At 42.8% G+C, this 20,409-nt stretch overlaps 1 protein-coding gene across 1 annotated transcript in view; it reads left to right on the top strand.

Moving 5' to 3' along the window:
* The window catches only part of kcnt1a (potassium sodium-activated channel subfamily T member 1a), a 193,863-nt gene that overhangs the window by 22,585 nt on the left and 150,869 nt on the right, over positions 1–20,409 (top strand). The window contains exons 4-8 of the mRNA XM_060936623.1: positions 14,426–14,505; positions 16,504–16,621; positions 17,244–17,285; positions 17,440–17,488; positions 17,588–17,647. Of these exons, the coding sequence (XP_060792606.1) occupies positions 14,426–14,505; positions 16,504–16,621; positions 17,244–17,285; positions 17,440–17,488; positions 17,588–17,647 (349 nt within the window). The remainder of the gene's footprint in view (positions 1–14,425; positions 14,506–16,503; positions 16,622–17,243; positions 17,286–17,439; positions 17,489–17,587; positions 17,648–20,409) is intronic.

Here is a 20,409-nt window from a genome sequence, read left to right as displayed (position 1 = left end):
AAGTCTCTTGCTTAATTATTGTGTAATTATCGCATTTATTAAATTACAGACGCTCGATTATCACATTTAAATCAAACTTTTATTGAGCTGCATTCCTTAATTTCACATTCCTTATTATTTACCATGTGCATCACACCAAACTTGAACCCTTTTCAGTGTAGCTGCTTCCTCACAAAACATGAAGTTTCACATTTGTGAAATGTCTGTTGATGCCCTTTTCTGAGTTTAGGACATAAAGGGAGCATAATAAAATAAAAATATTATATTCCATCTTAGGGCGGCACAGTGGTGTAGTGGTTAGCGCTGTCGCCTCACAGCAAGAAGGTTCTGGGTTCAAGCCCCGTGGCCGGCGAGGGCCTTTCTGTGCGGAGTTTGCATGTTCTCCCCGTGTCCGCGTGGGTTTCCTCCGGGTGCTCTGGTTTCCCCCACAGTCCAAAGACATGCAGGTTAGGTTAACTGGTGACTCTAAATTGACCGTAGGTGTGAATGGTTGTCTGTGTCTATGTGTCAGCCCTGTGATGACCTGGCGACTTGTCCAGAGTGTACCCCGCCTTTCGCCCGTAGTCAGCTGGGATAGGCTTCAGCTTGCCTGCGACCCTGTAGAACAGGATAAAGCGGCTACAGATAATGAGATATTCCATCTTAGCTCTAAAATATTGGTCTGCTGCTAATCTAATTTTACTGCCAACAAAAGAAATAGTAAGTTACAAAAGAACAAAAAAGTGATGGCTCATTAGCTGAACTATATGTGTACAATATTTCACTATACTATATTTCAGATATTATGGATTTCTACACAAGGAACTTACAGTCAACTATGGAATTATTGGGCCCCTTCTGAACAATGGACAATAATTATTGTAAACATTGTGAAATTTAAAAACCTTTTAGCATTACTTAAAAAATCTTAATAGTATTAGTTTATAAAAATATGGAAAAATTATTGAAATTTAAAAAATTATTTCAGTTAAGGATCGGCACAGTGGTGTAGTGGTTAGCATTGTCGCCTCACAGCAAGGAGGTCCTGGGTTCAAGCCCAGCGACCAGCGAGGGCCTTTCTGCACGGAGTTTGCATATTCTTCCCGTGTCTGCGTGGGTTTCCTACGGGTGCTCCGTTTTCCCCCACAGTCCAAAGACATGCAGGTTAGATTAATTGGTGGCTCTAAATTGACCGTAGGTGTGAAATGTGAGTGTGAATGGTTGTTTGTCTCTGTGTGTCATCCCTGCGATAACCTGGTGACTTGTCCAGGGTGTACCCCACCTCTCACCCATAGTCAACTGGGATAGGCTCCAACTTGCCTGCGACCCTGTAGAACAGGATAAGTGGCTACAGATAATGGATGGATGGATTTCAGTTAAAAAAAAATCTGGTGGTTGTCTTTAACCAAATATTAATGTTGTACACATAAAATTTCCTTGTGATTGGGAAAAACCAAACAGCTTTTTGACCAGTGGTGAATTTAGGTAAATAATGTTTAAACAAATAGTAGAAGCAGATAAAAAAAAAAAGTCAGCATGATCAGGACCATAATAGTTTCAAAAACCTGGAACATCTGTAAATTTGCCATCTCAGTGCACTCTCAGAAAATAAAGTATATTGTACCTTTAGGGGTACAATGGCTTGTCACTGAGGCAGTACCCTCTAAAGTATTTATTTGTACCCTTTATACAGTGATTTGGAACATCTGTGCACCTTTTTGGCCCTAAAAAGGTCCACATAGTTACCTTGAGGTCCAATAATAAGCCCTGTACTGTCCTTGCTGAAGTGTGGCAACTCCAACTATACAGTCAGCTAAACTCTCTTAAATCCATGAATGAGAAGAATGCCTGAATCCTGGTTTGATGATTTATTTTCACTCTTAACATTGAACTGGATCCAGTAGGTGATAGACATAGAGTCTAGAGTAAGAGAGTGAAACTAGGAAAAAAAAAAACCAGAATAGCTTAACTAGTTACCATCCTAGTTTCCATACACATAACATAAAACTATACAACTGCCCGACAAGCTAACTGACTGATGATGAGAGACCGCAGTGAGTAGCATTCTGCAAGCTAACAAGCTATCTATAGCCTTTTAACTTCGTTTTTTTACAGCATAAATTAACATTAAGTATTTAATTACAACAGATATGTAATACATACAAGCGATGCTTCTTCCGGGGAATCAACAGTGAGAAGCCTCCATCTTGAATGAATGAACGTCTGCACCGCTCGTCAATTTATCGTACTATCGTCTACTTACGGTTTTAGCGCAAAAAAAGGATTTCAAAATAAAAGTCTGCCTGAAATAAAGATGCGCTAAAATAAATACATGAAATGAAACGTAAATGCCTGAAGGGCAGAACACTCCCCGTCTGACCTTAAAGGTCACTATTAACCTTTAAATGTCTCTGAACCTTAAAGATCAATCTTTGGCAAAAGAAGAACAACTTCTGATACTGGTCTCAGGAACATCTTTACAGAGCCTTGATCCGACGTCCTGAGTTCCACCTTCCGCACTTTGCCATCTCTCCCAGGAAAGACAGCCGTGATCCTCGCCATAGGCCATGCATTGCGTGCAGCTTGGTTATCTTTCAGGAGCACAATGTCTCCTTCTTTCAAATCACGTTGAGAGTCTCTCCATTTCCGGTGGGCTTGTAGAGTGGGAAGAAACTCCTGATGCCAGCGAAGCCAGAATCTGTCGGCAAGAGCTTGCACTTGTCTCCGTTGTCTACTGAAGAGATCCTTGTCTGTGAATTCTCCCTATGGTGCTGTTACTCCAACCTTCTGGGTAAGTATCAGCTTGGTTATCTTTCAGGAGCACAATGTCTCCTTCTTTCAAATCACGTTGAGAGTCTCTCCATTTCCGGTGGGCTTGTAGAGTGGGAAGAAACTCCTGACGCCAGCGAAGCCAGAATCTGTCGGCAAGAGCTTGCACTTGTCTCCGTTGTCTACTGAAGAGATCCTTGTCTGTGAATTCTCCCTATGGTGCTGTTACTCCAACCTTCTGGGTAAGTATCATTGCAAGGGACAAGATGTAAGGTGATTCCGGGTCAGTGGAAACAGGGACAAGAGGTCTGGCGTTTATTATTGCAGTCACTTCTATCATGAGTGTGCACAGGACGTCATGTGTAAGTTGGATGTTCTTTTGTAGCAGGATGGCATCTAGGATCCGTCTTGATAGTCCTATCATACGTTCCCATGATCCCCCCCATGTGAGATACGTGAGGAGGATTAAACACCCATGAGCACCCACGCTGACTCAATAAGTTCTGTACTGTGACATCAGGTTGTTTTTGGCTCAGTCCTAGTTCCTTTGCAGTGGCTGTGAAGTTTGTTCCACAGTCTGACCTTATCTGCCTTGCTGGTCCTCATATGGAGAAGAAACGTCTCAATGCATTAATGCAGCTGGATGTATCCAAGGAGTTGACGATCTCAATATGCACGGCCCGAGAACTCATGCAGCAGAAAAGCATTGCCCATCTCTTGCTTTGTGCCTGTCCACCTCGTGTGTGCCTGGAGATGACTTGCCAAGGTCCAAAGATGTCCACACCAACATAAGTGAAGGGTGGGCATGTGTGTAAACGTTCTGGAGGTAAGCCAGCCATTAGCTGTACCTCTGTTCTTCGTCTCAACTTTTGGCACGCAACACATTTGTGTAGGACGGAGGCAATAAGTCGCTTTCCGCCTATAACCCAGAAGCCCGCTGCTCTGAGGGCCCCTTCAGTGAAATGACGGCCCTGATGTATCACATTTTCATGGTACTGTCGCACCAACAGCAGAGAGACATGACTGTTCTTGGGCAAGGTAACAGGGTTCTTTTCCGGCAAGCTCAAGTCTGCGTGCTTCAATCTGCCGCCAACACAGATCAGATCACCTTCAAGAACAGGTCTGAACTTCTGAAGGGAACCGTCTTTGGTTACAGCATGCCCATGTTCATCTCATCTCATCTCATCTCATCTCATCTCATCTCATCTCATCTCTAGCCACTTTATCCTGTTCTACAGGGTCGCAGGCAAGCCGGAGCCTATCCCAGCTGACTACGGGCGAAAGGCGGGGTACACCCTGGACAAGTCGCCAGGTCATCACAGGGCTGACACAGACACAGACAACCATTCACACTCACATTCACACCTACGGTCAATTTAGAGTCACCAGTTAACCTAACCTGCATGTCTTTGGACTGTGGGGGAAACCGGAGCTGCCCATGTTCAAGAGCTGCAAACTGTTGTGTAGATGTCAGCCTGAGCAGTCCTGATAATAATGTGTTTGGCTTGAGACAACTCATCCACAGTACGTGGGAGCTTGCAGTCGTGCCATCCTTTACGCTCACTGGACTTGTTGTGTCTGTAAGCTCTGGCTATGTGAATGAGTAGAGCAATAGCCCTGGTGAGTGCATGCATTGATGAAAAGCGCTGGAAGCGTCTGGCAGTAAGGCCTCTGTTTTGAGTCTGTGTCAGGAAGCTGCTCACTTCAGGGTGTATTTCCTGATCTGATTCTGGGTTTACAAGTTCGAACGTTTGGCTTGTTTCTCTGTCTGTTGGACTTGGTTTCCACAAAAAGGCTGGGCCGGTGAACCACGTTGTCTGTGTCAGTTGAGATGCAGGAACTGACCTGGATGCGTGGTCAGCTGGGTTGTCTTCTGTGTCGACGTAAAACCATTGGTCAGGTCTTGTGGACTGACGGACATCTAACTCGATTGTGAACGTACACATAGAAGCGTTTGCTTTGATTGTGAATGTATCCAAGCACTACTTTGCAATCACAGAAGAACTTGATGGCACTCAGCTTCATATCCAGTTCGTCTTGGATGATTTCTGCAACTTCCACGGCTAGTACTGCGGCACACAATTCTAGCCGAGGGATGGTGTGTTCGGACTGTGGTGCCAGCTTGGCCTTCCCTAGAATGAATCCCACTTCAATCTGTCTCTCGCCTTGAATAGTCCTGAGATATGCCACGACTCCAATGGCTTTTGTGGATGCGTCTGAAAACACACATAACTCTGTGTGTTCAGTTTTGGAAAGTGATGTTGCAGTATATGCCCGCAGGATGTGCAGCTTGCTCAAGTTGTGTAGCGACTCTCGCCAGATCTCCCATTGCTTCAGCTTTTGTTCTAGAAGAGGTGTATCCCAGTCACATGCATCAACACAGAGTTCTCTTAGGAGACTTTTGCCTTCAATGGTCACTGGTGCAACTATGCCCAAAGGGTCAAAGAAGCTGTTCACTGTAGACAGAACTCCCCTGCGAGTGAAAGCCTTGTGTTCTGAGACTGCAAATGTGAAAGTGTCTGTCGTTGTCTCCCACAGCAGTCCCAGGCTGCGTTGCACTGGTGTAGCTTCACCATTGAAGTCCAGGTCTCTCAGAACTGCTCTGTCTTCTGGCGCAAATGCCTGTAGTACGGCTTTACTATTTGAGGCGAACTTGTGCAGCCTCAGATTCGATTCACTGAGAGATGCCTGCGTTCTCTGTAATATGCTGATAGCTTTGGCTTCGCAAGGCACTGATATAAGTCCATCATCTACGTAAAAATGACGTTCAACAAACTGAACGGTGTCTTCTCCATGTTTGTGTGCACCCTCTTGGATGGCTCTCCTTAGTGCATAGATGGCCACAGATGGGACGGGCTATTGCCAAAAACATGGACTCTCATTCTGTAGTCGATGACCTCCTTAGACATGTCATTGTCTCTGTACCACAAAAACCTCAGGGAGTTTCTGTGGTCTCTGTGGACGAGGAAGCAGTGGAACATCTGCTGTATGTCGGCAATCACTGCTACTTGTTCTTTGCGAAAGTGGATCAGCACCCCAATGAGTGAGTTATTGAGATCTGGGCCTGAGAGAAGAACATCATTCAGTGACATACCAAAGTACTTGGCGCTGGAATCAAACACCACGCAGATGTTCTCGGGCTTTCGTGGGTGGTAGACCCCGAAGGTGGGCAAGTACCAACATTCCTCATTCTCTTCCAGTGGCGGAGCCACTTCTGCATGTCTGTTGTCAAATATTTTCTTCATAAATTCCAGGAACTGATCTCTCATCTCTGGTTTCCTCCTCAAGGTTTTTTCCAAGGAGGTGGAGCGGGTGAACAGCTGTTCACGGTTGGTGGATAGAAGTTGACGTGGAACTCTGAAGGGGAGAGGAGCAACCCAGTTGTTTGACTTGTCTCTGTACATTTCTCGAGCCATGATTTCCAAAAAGATTGTGTCCTCGATGGACGGTGCAGGTTTGTTGTCAAAATCTGTCTCCTCGAAGACCTTGTGTCCAAGGTCCTCCAATGACACCTTACAGGGTTTGTTCTTCTGCTCCTTGCCATAGGACACACCCTCAGTGAGCTTCATGAAACCTTCACAGGGTTTGAGGATGGAGGGACGGCCGTTCTGTAGCACATTTGTCTTAAATGTGCTCACCGTTGGTTTATGTGCTTTCCCTAAGCACACATCTCTGACTAGAACCCATCCTAAATCCAGTCTTTGCGCAAAGGGGGCGTTATGAGGTCCACTGACTTGTTGTCTGACTTTATGGACCCTAACAATGTCTCTGCCTAGCAAGATGAGGATTTTCGCTTTGGGGTCAAGTTCTGGTATGTAAGGAGCAACACTTCGCAAGTGTGGATGGTGGCGGGCTGCATCAGGTGTTGGTATTTCAGAGCGGTCATTGAGTAGCTCATTACACTCAATTAGCGGCGGTAGCGTTAGGCTAGTCTGCCCATCGAGAGATTCAACTTGAATTCCCTCTGCTTTCCTGCCCAATGTCTCAACCAGCCCGGCACAGGTCCTGAGTGAGCAGGGGAATGATTGGCCTTTGATGTCGAACAGCTCAAAGAAGTCAGATCGGATCAATGATCGGTTACTTTGATCGTCCAAAATCACATGCACATTAGCTTCTCACGTTTACCTTGAGGATACACTTGAACTAGACAGATCTTCGAGCAGGATCTTGCTATTCGGCCTGGTCCACACACCTGGGTGCATTGTGAACTTATGGCTGTGCTGTCGCCGCTGTTTTCCTCTTCCTCCCCGCCATTGTCTGGTGGGGGTGTCGGCCTTCTGTAGACTTGAGACGGTGGTCCTAGATGCATGGCAGCACAATGTCGGTCGCTATCACACTCTAAGCATTTCATTGTTGCCTTACAGTCCTTTGCAAGATGACTGGCAGATGTGCAGCACTTGAAGCAAATCCCATGTTCTTTGAGAATGTTCTTTCTTTCCTCCAGGCTCTTGCCTCTGAATGCTCTGCATTTCCTCAGCGCATGAGGCTTTTTGTGAATGGGACAATTTTTCTCTGGCCCATCAGGCTTCTTCTCAGGTGAGTTTGTAGGTGGGTCTTTACCTGAAGACATATCTGTCTTGTGAACGGCTATTTTGTTTCCATAATTTCTCAAGCCTGCTTTGTCTGATTTCAAGCTGCTGCTGCTGCCACATGGAAGAAGAAAGCTGGGGTCATTCCTTCGTTGTGCCTCATGACAGATGAAATCAGCAAAGTAATCAAATGGAGGGAAATGGCCGTTGTTTTCTTCCTTAAATCTTGAGCCAACCGTAAGCCATTTCTCCTGTAGCCTGTATGGGAGTTTCTCCACAATGGGTCCAATGCCCCTGGCGGTGTCCAGGTAGGTCAATCCTGTGAGGTAACCTTCCTCTCTTGCAGCCTGAAGTTCCATGAGGAGATCTCCTAGGTCCCTTAGCTTCTTGTAATCTTTGGCTGAAATTCTTGGGAATTCATCCAGTCTTTTGAACAGAGACTTCTCCATTACCTCAGGTGCAGCATAGCACTCTCGGAGGTGGTCAGCCTTTATGAGTGCTACATCTGGGTTCCCAGCATGCACAGAGCGAATCCTTTTGATGTGTCTGACAGACTCTTGTCTGAGCCACTTTATCAGGAGATCTCACGTTTCAGTGGATGTTAGTCCCAAGCCTGTAGTAACATTGTTGAATGATGACTGCCATGACAGATAGTTTTCAGGTTGGTCATCGAATTGATAGAGACTTGTACTCACTAAATCACAACGAGCCAGGTATCGTGCCAGGTGTTCTGTTTCAGGTGTCACACTTCGGGTGGGCGGAGCATACACAGGAATGTATGACGGAGCTGTAGCCTTTAACTGCGACTTATGAGGATGATGTGTTGTCTTGGGTTTTGCATTATGGCCAGACGATTTGTTAGGGGTCTCATCCTCTTCTTGTGACACTTAGGCCCAATCCCAATTCTAACTTCTACCCCTACCCCTCCGTCTTCCCCTCCGCCTTCCCCTTGGCCCTTCCCCTTGAAACTGAGCTACAAGGGATAGGGCTTGAAATTCAACCCTTACGTATTGGGATAGCCCTTCAACGATCGCATACGTCATCGCGTACCTCCGTCAGCGTTTACGTTAGCAAAACGCGACCAAATGCGTCATTGGCTGCGACCAGCCGCTACAGTCAGAGCCAGAACAGAAATCTCTGCTGGCAGGGTGTGATTTGTTAACTAACACCACTGAATGGGATATCTTTGGCGCTTCGTGCACCACATCCGACAGAATGAGGTGTCAGAACACTCATGTAAACAATAAAAGCGAGAATAACAGAACAAAACGTACGCAGTAAAGCAACCGAAAACAATACTCACTCCCAAAGCTTTTTAGCAGCAGCTTGGATTTCAGAAATCGCTGCTCATTCTCAGCTCGAAAGCGAATCAAGCGGCGTGTTTCCTCTGGATAACAACTTAAAACACGTAAATAATGGAGAAAATACATTTATGACAATCTTTCGCCGCGGGAACCGCCATCTTTCTGAAATCCGCATGAAATCTCGCTGAAATCCGCATGGCATTGTGGGAAATCACTCAAACCCCTTCGTTCGGAGTCAGCTCCAGGAAAATCTCCGTTTGGAGGGGTACAGAAGCCCTCCCCCTTCCCCTACCCCTCCGCGTTAACTGGGATTGGGATACCCCTACCCCTTCACGTGAACGCGCAAAATGGAGGGGAAGGGCTAAGGGGTTGGTCCAAGGGGTGAAATGGGATTCGGCCTTATTTGTGCTGCCCTGGAAGATGCCATGTGATGTAGCTTGCTTCTGATGATGCTGTGTTAGGCTGTGTTGCATGGACAGATGGCGGAGACCATGGCATGCGACATTCAGCTTGTGTTACAACATATTCCATAGTGCGTGTTGCAATTTCATCTTGCAAAACTATATGAGAAGATGAATCAGTCTTATTTGAACTTTCCAGGTCTATTCTTTCAGCTGCCTTGGCTTAGGCCATAGCTGCAGCTGCCTCTCTTTGAAGTGCGAGTGTACTGAGTTCAGCTTCTGACTTTGCTTTTCCTAGTTGTAGCTCTGCTTCTTTCGCTGCTCTTTCTACCTTTAGTTTTGCTTCTTCCTCTGCAAATGCAGCTTCCGCCCTTGCTGCCTCTGCTTTAGCACACGCCTTTACTGAGGCACTTGATGTTGAGGAGTAAGAGCTCTTTGATTTTCTTGTGCGTGCAGATGCACTGTCAGCCCTTGCTAATTCCATTTTTATTTTTTTATTTTTTTATCTTGCTTCTGAAGATGTTGACACTCCAATGAATTACGCTTTTTCACTGTACTGTCCTCGCTGAAGTGTGGCAACTCCAACTATACAGTCAGCTAAACTCTCTTAAATCCATGAATGAGAAGAATACCTGAATCCTGGTTTGATGATTTATTTTCACTCTTAACATTGAACTGGATCCAATAGGTGATAGACATAGAGTCTAGAGTAAGAGAGTGAAACTAGGAAAAAAACAACAGAATAGCTTAACTAGTTACCATCCTAGTTTCCATACACATAACATACTATACAACTACCTGACAAGCTAACTGACTGATGATGAGAGACCACAGTGAGTAGCTAGCATTCTGCAAGCTAACAAGTTATCTATAGCCTTTTAATTCTTTTTTTTTACAGCATAAATCAACATGAATTATTTAATTACAACAGATATGTAATACATACAAGCGATGCTTCTTCCGGGGAATCAAGTGAGAAGCCTCCATCTTGAATGAATGAACGTCTGCACCGCTTGTCAATTTATCGTACTATCATCTACTTATGGTTTTAGCGCAAAAAAAAAGATTTCAAAATAAAAGTCTACCTGAAATAAAGATGCGCTAAAATAAATACATGAAATGAAATTTATTAAAATAAATACATGAAAATGTAAATGCCTGAAGGGCAGAACAAGCCCTAAGGGATAGATTAGTGGAGATTGTACTATAGAGTACAGAAATGGACTCCTGCTGTACCCCTATTTCTGACCATGTATAGAGAATGGTGAGGGATGCAAAGCACCCCAAGATCCTTGGATTTGTCAAGTTTCAAAATCAAGTATTACCTATCACCTCCATTACAACAAGCTGATTGGAAGAGTTACATAAAATAAGTCCATAGCTTCCAAAATGCATCATTTGAACTTAAGCCTCATTTAAGCTGTACTTGAAACTGTGTTATTTGATCTGCTGAGAACAAATAAAAAAATCTTTGGCCTTACACATCAACATGTTTGGTGAAAAATGGGGCCACTGTTTGAGGAAATGCTCCCTAAAATATGGTGATGGATCACTGTTGTGGTTGTTTTGTAGCTTGACATCCCAGGACTCTTGGGAACACTGAAATGGCATCTCGAATTCTGTCGGATTTTATTGCAAAACCCTGTTGCCCCTGCCATGGGGTTAACACTTAGCAGTTCAGGGGTGGGTTTCCCAAAAACCTCTTAATGCTAAGAGCATCTTAACTAGGAGAGAGAGTGTTCATTGTGCCTCTTGCTCTACCATTTAACGATGATCTTTGTGCTGCGATGCTTTTGGGAAACTCAGGCCAGACTTACACCCTATACCTGATTTACACCTGTGGTTTGGTGAGGTCAGTCCACATGCATAAACCAAAGAATGTAAAGGATCTTGATATGTTGTCTTGGAGTAGGGCTATTAGATCCCTCTACGAGTGTCCGCAACCTTCACAGGAAAAGACGTAATGCTTTTATAACAGAGTTAACAGAATTGACAAGAATGTTGGGATGGATAAAAAAAAATTTTTTACGATTGAAATTTCACATAATACAAACAATAGACTTTCCATGCAATTGATTTTATAACAGTTAATAGAATAAAAAAAGAGATTGTTAAACTGAATCACTTCATGTTCCTTCAAGTTGAATGTATGAATCAGTAGTTGAAGACAGGCAATAATATGGGGGGTGGGGGTGAGAGTTATTTATTCCATCCGTCTATTATCCATAACCGCTTATCCTGTGCAGGGTTGAGGGCAAGCTGGAGTCTATCCCAGCTGACTATGGGTGAGAGGCGGGGTACACCCTGGACAAGTTGCTAGATCATTGCAGGGCTGACACATAGAGACAGACAACCATTCATACTCACATTCACACCTGCAGTCAATTTAGAGCCACCAATTAGCCTAACCTGCCTGAATGTCTTTGGACTGTGGGGGAAACCGGAGCACCTGGAGGAAACCCACGCAGACACGGGGAGAACATTCAAACTCCACACAGAAAGGCCCCTGTCAGCCACTGGGCTTAAACCCAGGACATTCTTGCTGTGAGGCGACAATGCTAACCATTCACCACCATGCTACCGGGAGTCATTTAGTTAATGTTTTATGGATAAATTGGGTCTAAAATGTACATCAAGCATTGCTATTGGTGAAAGTTTGTCATAATTTGGATTATTGTTCAAAACTGATTCAATAAAGATTTATTTTGTGGAAAATAACAAAAGGTTTATCTCAGAGATGCGAAATGTACCCCAAATTCTAGAATCACACACATACACACACGCACGCACGCCTAAGACCCTATACGGGTAAATACAAATTACAAGAGGGATTACAAGAGACGTAGTACATGGTCATGTATGAATGGCTATAAATATGGATGTGAAAGTTCCTGATGAAAGTCAATCAGTGATAGACATTTAATTGATTCACTTGGTGTCCTTTCATTTCAAAGCTCTCTTCTTATGGTGCTTGGCTCTTCTTCTTTTGTTGTCTTCCTTTCTGTCACTGTCTATCTTTTTGCATATGTTGTAAGTGCACTTCCACCATTCTGGCCTCTCAGCTACAGTGTCCTTCCATGTGTGTAGTAGTCTGGCTAACGCGACAAAGCTCTACGTGCTATTGGTCTGGCCAAGATATTAAGCCCAACCGTTTCCCAGAGCCCGTGGTTGACCCGCCTCCCTGAAATGCCTCAGTTTGCTACTGGTCGAAGCCAGAAAAGGCTGTGACGAAGCTTAAACCAATCACATCACTTTTTCCTCTGACGTATGCGACGCGACGGGGCTAACTGGTAGATTAAACTCTTACCGAAGCCGGTCGGGAGCAAGGCGAAAACGTCCTTCCTTTCAATAAATACCTCCAGGGCTGCTCTTTGCTCCATTTTCAATGAGAACTTCCCGTTGAATGCTTTCAATACAGCATCTATGCGTAATAGATGCGGAAGCGTGAATGAAGCGCTTCCGGCATAGATTCTGTAAACAATCTATGGCTTCCGGTCGCAGTTCTACTACATCAGTGCCTTGAACACGCCTCTACCCAGGGCCGTTGGAGATGCTCAAAGTTGATTGATTCCCGATTTTTCGGGAGCTTGGAAGAGCTGTAGATAGCTTGCCTGGCCAGACTAAGCTCGCAACAGGCCCTCATGTTGCGTCACGCTTAGGATGGGCGGGCCCAGGCTATGTGTGTAGTGCATGACCACGTTTCAGAATGTCCTTGATAGTGTCTTTGTATCTAAGAAATGGACGACCGATCTTTCTAGAACCTTCTGCCAGTTCACCATAAAATAGTGCTTTGACTGACCGGTCATCTGGCAAACGTGCAACATGTCCAACCCAAAGCAGTTTGTTTCTAATAAGTACCCCTGGTGAAAAATAAATGTGCCAAGTGTACTAAAATTTAGCATACTTTTGTGTACTTGAAGCCACACTAATCATCAATATACTTCAAGTGTGTTTATGATTAGTTAACTTGAGGCATGCTATTTTGGAACAACTAATTTTGTACTAAATATATGTTAATTGTAATTAAATTGTAGAAAAGTGCAACTTGAAGTGTATTTAGTGTACTTTTATGTGCTAAAGTGGAACAACTTAAAGTATATTTTGTATACTTTAAGTATATGACTTTATATGTACTAATATATGCTTAATTAGTACTTTGTATTATAAGTACCTTAAAAATTAGTACACTTTAGAAATTACACATAACTTTCACTTAAAGTATATTTTAGTATAATACATTTCTATAAAGTGTAATATAGTATAATTATTTTAAAGTGTGTTAAAAGTGTTAGCATGAAAGCATGATGTTAGTATACTTTTTATATATTTACAAAAAGTACAGTTTGTGTAAGTACATTTTCAATATACTATTGAAAATATGAATATACTTTAAATACAATAAAGTACATTTTTTTCCCGCCAGGGACATTCTCAATGTCTTCAGACTTAGCACGTCCTAGAACTTTATCATTTGTAATGTAGTCATCCCATTTAATCTTGAGAATGGATCTAAGATGCCATTGTTGGATGGTTCTTAGATTTTTGATTTGATGGCAGTATAAAGTCCAAGTCTCACTTCTGTACACCATCACTGGAATAACACACTGGTTGTACACATTAAGTTTGATTTCTGTTGTTAGTTCCCTGTAGCTGATGACTCTGTCTCAGCCTACCCACAGCATGTGAGGCAGCTTGAATATGCACAGTAATTTCTTTATCTAACTTGCAGTCATTACTAACATCGCTGCCAAGATATTTGAAATTACTATATTAGCACATTATATTAGCACATTGTATTAGCCCTTGAGAACGACAGTATGCAGTCTCCAGAAGCATCTGTGCTTCTGTTGATGCTCTCTGCAAAAAGCATGGCTGAGGCACTGTTTCATATGATCTCCAAAAGAGATCCGAACTGTTCATCGCTTTAATAAGATGCTTAAAAGCCTTACTCATAAGTGTGTAAGTGTGTACATGATAGCCAAAATTAGATAAATGATTGAAAGCTTTATTGGTCGTGTTCCAGATGGAGCACCAGACCTCCACAGAATTTTCCACTTTTGAGTATATGGGCATAGGCAACTTTGGAGGCGGGAACTACATACAATTAATTGTAATAATCTGACTGGTGCACCCAGAAAATAAACTTAAACATGTATATAACCCATCTCTAAGTACAGGGAACTTTCCTCCTATAAATAATGATGTAATGACTTCACTGGGATCATTGGGAATGTTCACAAACATACTTGACAAGAACAGGCCAGAGACAGAGTGAGGGGGATCAGGACTGCTGGTATTAGGCACAGACTCTAGTCAGGTTTAGAATTTCTGACAGGATATTAAACTGATCAGTGGTGGATCAAATTGGTGTGTACTGACAAATAAATATTGATCTTAACAAATAAAAATGTGCATCTTGATGATGTGCATGGTGTCGTTGTAGGGTACATGTGGAGTTCTATGTGAACGAGAACACCTTCAAGGAGAGACTCAAACTATTCTTCATTAAAAACCAGCGCTCAAGTAAGTTGGCATTATGTTTGATTGTATTAGCCTTGTGGAACTTACTTCTTGTCTGTATATGTTGTTACAAAAGACTATGAACCTTTAGAACTTGATTTCTTAAAGCACGATTCCTAAAATGTAAACAGGTATCAGAAATAAGGCATAATTTACCTACCAGTAAACAGCTGACTGAAAGTGACCTATTAGTTTGGAGGGGTATATTTTTTGATAATGGCCAGCTTGGATGACTTTATCCTGCTTGTTATTTTGACAGAGAAATACAGTGGTGCTTGAAAGTTTGTAAACCCTTTAGAATTTTCTATATTTCTGCATAAATATGACCTAAAACATCATCAGATTTTCACACAAGTTCTAAAAGTAGATAAAGAGAACCCAGTTAAACAAATGAGACAAAAATATTATACTTGGTCATTTATTTATTGAGGAAAATGATCCAGTATTACATATCTGTGAGTGGCAAAAGTATGTGAACCTTTGCTTTCAGTATCTGGTGTGACCCCCTTGTGCAGCAATAACTGCAACTAAACGTTTCTGGTAACTGTTGATCAGTCCTGCACACCGGCTTGGAGGAATTTTAGCCCATTCCTCCATACAAAACAGCTTCAACTCTGGGGTGCTGGTGGGTTTCCTCACATGAACTGCTCGCTTCAGGTCCTTCCACAACATTTCGATTGGATTAAGGTCAGGACTTTGACTTGGCCATTCCAAAACATTAAATTTATTCTTCTTTAACCATTCTTTGGGAGAACAACTTGTGTGCTTAGGGTCATTGTCTTGCTGCATGACCCACCTTCTCTTGAGATTCAGTTCATGGACAGATGTCCTGACATTTTCCTTTAGAATTCGCTGGGATAATTCAGAATTCATTGTTCCATCAATGATAGCAAGCCGTCCTGGCCCAGATGCAGCAAAACAGGCCCAAACCATGATACTACCACCACCATATTTCACAGATGGGATAAGGTTCTTATGCTGGAATGCAGTGTTTTCCTTTCTCCAAACATAATGCTTCTCATTTAAACCAAAAAGTTCTATTTTGGTCTCATCCGTCCACAAAACATTTTTCCAACAGCCTTCTGGCTTGTCCACATCATCTTTAGCAAACTGCAGATGAGCAGCAATGTTCTTTTTGGAGAGCAGTGGCTTTCTCCTTGTAACCCTGCCATGCACACCATTGTTGTTCAGTGTTCTCCTGATGGAGGATTCTTGAACATTAACATTAGCCAATGTGAGAGAGGCCTTCAGTTGCTTAGAAGTTACCCTGGGGTCCTTTGTGACCTCGCTGACTATTACACGCCTTGCTCTCGGAGTGATCTTTGTTGGTCGTCCACTCCTGGGGAGGGTACCAATGTTCTTGAATTTCCTCCATTTGTACACAATCTGTCTGATTGTGGATTGGTGGAGTCCAAATTCTTTAGACATGGGTTTTGTAACCTTTTCCAGCCTGATAAGCATCAACAACGCTTTTTCTGAGGTCCTCAGAAATCTGTTTTGTTCGTGCCATGATACACTTCCACAAACATGTGCTGTGAAGATCAGACTTTGATAGATCCCTGTTCTTTAAATAAAACAGGGTGCCCACTCACACCTGATTGTCATCCCATTGATTGAAAACACCTGACTCTAATTTCACCTTCAAATTAACTGCTAATCCTAGAGGTTCACATACTTTTGCCACTCACAGATATGTAATATTGGATCATTTTCCTCAATAAATAAATGACCAAGTATAATATATTTGTCTCATTTGTTTAACTGGGTTCTCTTTATCTACTTTTAGGACTTGTGTGCAAATCTGATGATGTTTTAGGTCATATTTATGCAGAAATATAGAAGGGTTCACAAACTTTCAAGCACCACTGTATACTTTTGAACCTGACTGTACATACTTACAAGAATATTTGACATGCAGTAGCCTCCATAACAAAAGCCTGATTAGTTTTTCAGATCATGACACAACCTTTCGTCTGAATTTTGGGCTGTTTGGTCGTGCAGGTCTGCGCATCCGAATCTTTAACTTCTGTCTGAAGGTTCTGACGTGTGTGCTTTACATCATACGAGTGATGACGGATAACCCAGCTCATCTCCGCAACACATGGTTAGAAAGCGTGTGGTTGTTTGTTTTCACAAAATTATTCCACTTATATTAATGCTGCGTTCATGTGCTATGGGAAGATATTTTCCAGTTGGGAAGTGGTATTTACCAGTGTGTTGTGTTCACATGCTTTTGTTGTTGTTGACAAATTAAAGATGGTGAACCAGATTCAAGTTAGCAATAGTTAGTTAGCTATCGTTAGCAATAGCATCTGCTCTGGATAGGTAAAAACAAACCATAACAACACATTTTTAAAGGAAACGGATTTCTAACGTATTATATTACACTTGTTAATGACGCAACATTGCATAGACACAAAAAACTACCCACTAGTACTAGTAAAAAAAAACTTTAGTAGCATACAATGCTTAACATTTCAAGTTTCTTGTACCGCTCGCCGCCATGTTGAAAAGGTTAAAGTTCATCTCATCTCGGCAACTCGTGTATCAAAATTTTCTATGAGTTGCCCAGTGGAAAATACCACAAGAGGGGGCGTTCATGTGTGCTTTCCATGTCGGCGTTTGGTATTTATCATAATTCCCATAGCACATGAACGCAGCATAAATGCTCTTTAAAACATTTTCTAAGATAAGAATATTTACCTGTCTGTCTGCCTGTCTGTCTGTCTGTTTTTCACCAGTATGAAATGCAGCAACACTTCTCAGAATGATCAGATAAACTGGTGAGGGAACATTGCTTAATCATTCAAATGAATCATATTAATTAAAATATCATCAGATAAAAAATGTATAATGTATGATATGATTTCTTTTTTCCACTCCTCTCTCTCCTTCTGTTTCATTCTGTTTCTTTATGCCTCTTCTTTTCTTTCTCAGGGAGCTAATCTTGTGGGTGGATAGAAAAACTCCTGTATGGGCAATTCAGGTAAGCTGGAGATTATAAATGTCTCGGATTGTGTAGTAAATGTGTAATTTAACTGCTTACATTTCATCTTTCTGCACTTTATCATGTTGTACTTGATAGGTGATAGTAGCATCAATCAGTTTCCTGGAGGCCATGCTGCTCATATACCTCAGCTACAAGGTAAGTGTGTGTGTGTGTGTGTTGAAGGAAATATGCACTAAATTATCAAAGTGTGATTATAATTGCTCATATTGCGAATACTGGATGAAATGGCATACAATGGGCTGCTTCATTTGTAGTGAAAGGGTGTGTGTTTGATAAATCATGAGGTAAAATTAATTTACCACACAGAAACTCTCATCTGGAGATTTGACAGAATGATCATAGCATACAAGACACATATATTGAGTGATAAATCTGTTATAATCAGTATTGTTAAAGCCAATAATATCACAAGACTAATTCACCAATGATATATTGTTTACAACTTTAGCATCAAAATGTCAGATTTAGCTGTTTATTGATGCCACTGGTTTCTGGACTGAACTTAGTACTAACTTAAAAAAAAAATAATACAAATATGAGTATTCCCAGAGCCCTGTGATGACCTGGCGACTTGTCCAGGGTGTACCCCGCCTTTCGCCTGTAGTCAGCTGGGATAGGCTCCAGCTTGCCTGCGACCCTGTAGAACAGGATAAAGCGGCTACAGATAATGAGATGAGATGAGATGAGTATTCCCAGTCCATTTGGTTTATGAATTAGATTTCAGGTTTCAGATTTATTGTGATGTCAGTTTACACATTTATGAAGTAAAGTATAAAAGGTGCGTGAACTTCTTATGTCCTGAGAACTGTCATGATATGGATGATGGATGGATGTAAGTGCAGGAAGATCTTTATTAACAGCACACTGGCAAGCAATTCCAAAATGTAAGGCAAAGAGCATAAACCAAAACAGGCAGAGTTTAGGCGATTTGGCAAACAGTATATACAAGGCAAGGCAAAACATGGTCAGGAAAACAGAAAGCAAAGTCGAAACCAGATAAGCAAAACACAGTAATCAAGGCTAGGTAACGTCAGATACAAAGAACAGGCTGTATGCTTTGCAAAGTCTGTGTGTGAGAAGAGTCCTTATGTATGAGCTGTGACAGCACTCTGATCAGGAACAGGTGCAATGCAATCAGTCTTAATGAGCTTGAGCATGGTGCTCCACATGAGTTGCAGTCTGAGGCATGCCTCTGTGTGTTCCGAGTGCAAACATGCACGGAGATGACAGAAACCCCCCCAAAAGAACTCCTTCTGGGACTTAAAAACCTTCTTGGTTCGGAAAGAGGACCCAGAGCTGAAAGTGGTCCTCTCAAAGCTCCACTCTGACTCTGGCATGGTGTAGCTCCAGAACATGGATTATGTGGAGGCTCCGTCGACCTTTGGTGCAAGCTCTGGGGTGAAGGCCGCCCCATCGACCTCTGGTGCAGGCACTGGGGTGAAGGCCGCCCTGTCGACCTCAGGTGGAAGCTCTGGGATAAAGGCCACCCTGTCGGCCTCTGGTGCGAGATCTGGAGTGAAGGGCTCCCCATCTGCTGCTGTGTCGGCCTTGGGAGGGAGCTCTGGAGCAAAGGGCTCCCTGTATGCCGCTATGATAGCACTCTGATTAGGAACAGGTGTATGGCAATTAATCCTAATGAGCTTAAGTGCGGCACTGCACATGTGTTGCAATCCGAGGCGTGCTGCTGTGCACTCCGAGTGCAAACACGTCCAGACATGACACTAACACCCTGGTGCCAGATACCACAGCACCAGTGGCGGCTGCTGGTTTTTAAAACAGGGGAAGCCCATTTTACGCATTCATCGTAAAACCTGTAGGCCGGATATCAAAGCATAGAAAGGTGTGCCCCATTAGCATAGTGAACTAGACAACCCCACCTAGTGGCAGAAAGTATTTTTGCTTGTATATTTCATGTTATAGTTTGGCTTGCCAGGCTAGTGCCTCATATCCTTAATCAAAAATATCAAACATCCAAAAATCACTGGCTATTCAACGAAGAGCCTTGAACATCATACCCTGATATGCAACACAGAGTCTTTAACACAATACCCAGCTGTGCAACACATCCTTGAACATCTTCTGCAACACAGTCTGGAAATTCATAACCAGGTAGGCTATGCAACACACAGAACCTTGAATATTATACCCAGGTATAACCTATAACACAGAGCCCACCATTCTCTTAACATTACTGAACAATATACACACTTCAGATTCATGAACATTATATGATGCACACTATTTATACACAAATTCTGCCTTCCGCTCCTTTTCCAGAAAATGGTCTGTGACCCTGTCATACCAGCTGGTTGTGCTTTCCAGAGACTTCACCAATTTATTCTCAATGGCCAGCAGAGCAAGACTACTTAAACGGTGTTGGCCCATTGTATTTCGAGTGAAAGACTTCACTCTTTTTAAACAAGAGAAGCTACGCTCTACTCCAGCTGATGTGGCGCCAATAGTTGCAACTAAAGACAGCAGCTTGTATAGCTGGGGCATTGAACTGTCCAGCTCCATGTCTTTGAAAAACAACAGAGAATCACTCAGCTTGCCCAGAGTGCCCTGCAAGTCAGTGTTTTTGTACCAAACCTGCAGCTCAGACCGTAGTCTCCCTAAATAAAAAAAATGACCATACATTTTCTCAACACTCTGGAATGCTTCCTCTGGAAACTCCAGCTTCATTTCATCAAACCTTCCTGGGTTAACCAGTTCAAGGAAGCGCAGACTTTCCAGGTTTGCAAAACGACGAGAAATCTGTTCAATTATGTTATCAAAGATGGCCATATACAAATTTCTGTAATGCTCCTGTGGATCTGACAACGTGGAGCGGCGCTTTCTCAAGGGCACATCTCAAGGGTCTGTTGTCATATTTGCAGCTTTGACATAAACAGCTTGAA

Source organism: Neoarius graeffei, chromosome 12 (assembly GCF_027579695.1).
Source record: "Neoarius graeffei isolate fNeoGra1 chromosome 12, fNeoGra1.pri, whole genome shotgun sequence".
Lineage (NCBI taxonomy): Eukaryota > Metazoa > Chordata > Actinopteri > Siluriformes > Ariidae > Neoarius > Neoarius graeffei.
Note: the sequence above shows the minus strand (reverse complement) of the source record. Positions and strands in the feature narration are given on the sequence as shown.